The sequence below is a fragment of the Argentina anserina genome, chromosome 6 (genome assembly GCF_933775445.1).
Source record: "Argentina anserina chromosome 6, drPotAnse1.1, whole genome shotgun sequence".
Classification (NCBI taxonomy): Eukaryota; Viridiplantae; Streptophyta; class Magnoliopsida; order Rosales; family Rosaceae; genus Argentina; species Argentina anserina.
Genome location: NC_065877.1, coordinates 32,574,575 through 32,576,086, shown reverse-complemented (window position 1 = coordinate 32,576,086; position 1,512 = coordinate 32,574,575). Strand labels below are relative to the sequence as shown.

At 38.9% G+C, this 1,512-nt stretch overlaps 1 protein-coding gene across 1 annotated transcript; it reads left to right on the top strand.

Moving 5' to 3' along the window:
• Positions 1-230: 230 nt before the first annotated feature.
• On the top strand, positions 231-995 carry LOC126800713 (calcium-binding protein KRP1-like). The gene has a single exon (XM_050528120.1). The coding sequence runs from the start codon at positions 477-479 to the stop codon at positions 849-851; it is 375 nt and encodes a 124-aa protein (XP_050384077.1). The 5' UTR covers positions 231-476; the 3' UTR covers positions 852-995.
• The last annotated feature ends 517 nt before the right edge of the window (positions 996-1,512 follow it).

Genomic DNA, 1,512 nt, shown 5'->3' with positions numbered 1-1,512 from the left:
AACCCACTCTCAAACCAACCAGAGAAAGAGTCTTCAGCTCCATCCAGTTTGACCAATTTTTTTTTTCTCTTTCATGTGAAACGAGTTAAACCCTTCAAATAACTAATAACCAACTTCCACCCCAACTGTGAAAGGTCAAAAGGGCCAGAGGAAACCCAAAGTCTAAGGCTCTAAGCTATGGAAAATGACAAAAGTACCCCTGCTACTAGCTTCTGAGAAAGAGCGGGGACACTTGCTGGCCCTTGCAGTTGCAGAGAATCAAGGCCGACCAGCAATAACTCTACTGTTCCATTGCTGTCATCCATAGCGAGACCACAGCCCTCTCCTTCCAAGAACAACCCACTATTCCTTCTTCCCTTATATAAATAATCTTCCTATATATATTTCCATGCATTCAACCCAATAGATATCAGAGCATAGATATATTCATATATCAATTAGTGACGCAAGGAAAGGTCGATCATATATTAGAGTCAATGGCCGGAGTTGGGAATAGGGCAAATGTTGGTTTCGAAGACTTGTTACCAGGGATGGCGGACAAGCTCGGCGGTGAGGGGCTGATCAAGGAGCTCTGCAATGGCTTCCAGCTGCTGATGGACAAGGAGAGAGGTGTCATTACGTTAGAGAGCTTGAGGAGGAATTCTGCTGTTCTGGGGCTTCAGGATTTGAGAGAGGACGAGCTTGTGAGTATGTTGAAGGAAGGTGACTTGGATGGAGATGGAGCTCTGAATCAGATGGAGTTTTGCGTTTTGATGTTCAGACTGAGTCCTGAGTTGATGGAGGAGAGCTGGATTTGGCTTGAGCAGGGCTTGCAGGCGGAGATGAATAGTAATACTAAGAGTCGACCTTGATCGATTGATTTGTATGTAGAAAACTGAGGAAGAGTTTTGTGCTTTTTTTTCTTGGTTTGGTTTGCGTTCGCGTCTTTACATTTTATTGTTGTTCGTTCTAGCTGGAGCAATGGAATTGAATACAGAGGAATTAATTAGTAGATATTTCATATACAATTTACAAACAAATCTCGATTCATGAGTCCATCATTCACATCACAGTTATTACTACACCTTCATTTCAAAGTTTCTTCCTTATTTGGATTATTTGGTATATGCTCCTTCCCATTACCAACAATAGATTTCTGATGATATGGAAACTGGTAGGAAGGAACATTATCCGATCCAATTTATGAACAATTATAATATTCTGATCGATTTGCCTGAATGTTTCTTACTATCAATTGCACGAGCACGAGTAGGTTAAAGCACTGATCTTGGAAGAGGGGTGAGTCGTGCTTAAAGGAGAAAACAATAATATTTAAAGAAGAGTTTTTAACTTTCAGAAAGCTTTTTTTTTTCTTCAATAGCATATTCATTAAGATCCTATATAACTAAAATATAAAGTTCAAAATGAATTACCACGATGAACTAAATGTCTTGTAATGACCCGATTTTTTGTAATCAAATTATTTTAATTCTTAGACTTTAATAAAGTGTGTAAAATTATTAAACCACATTT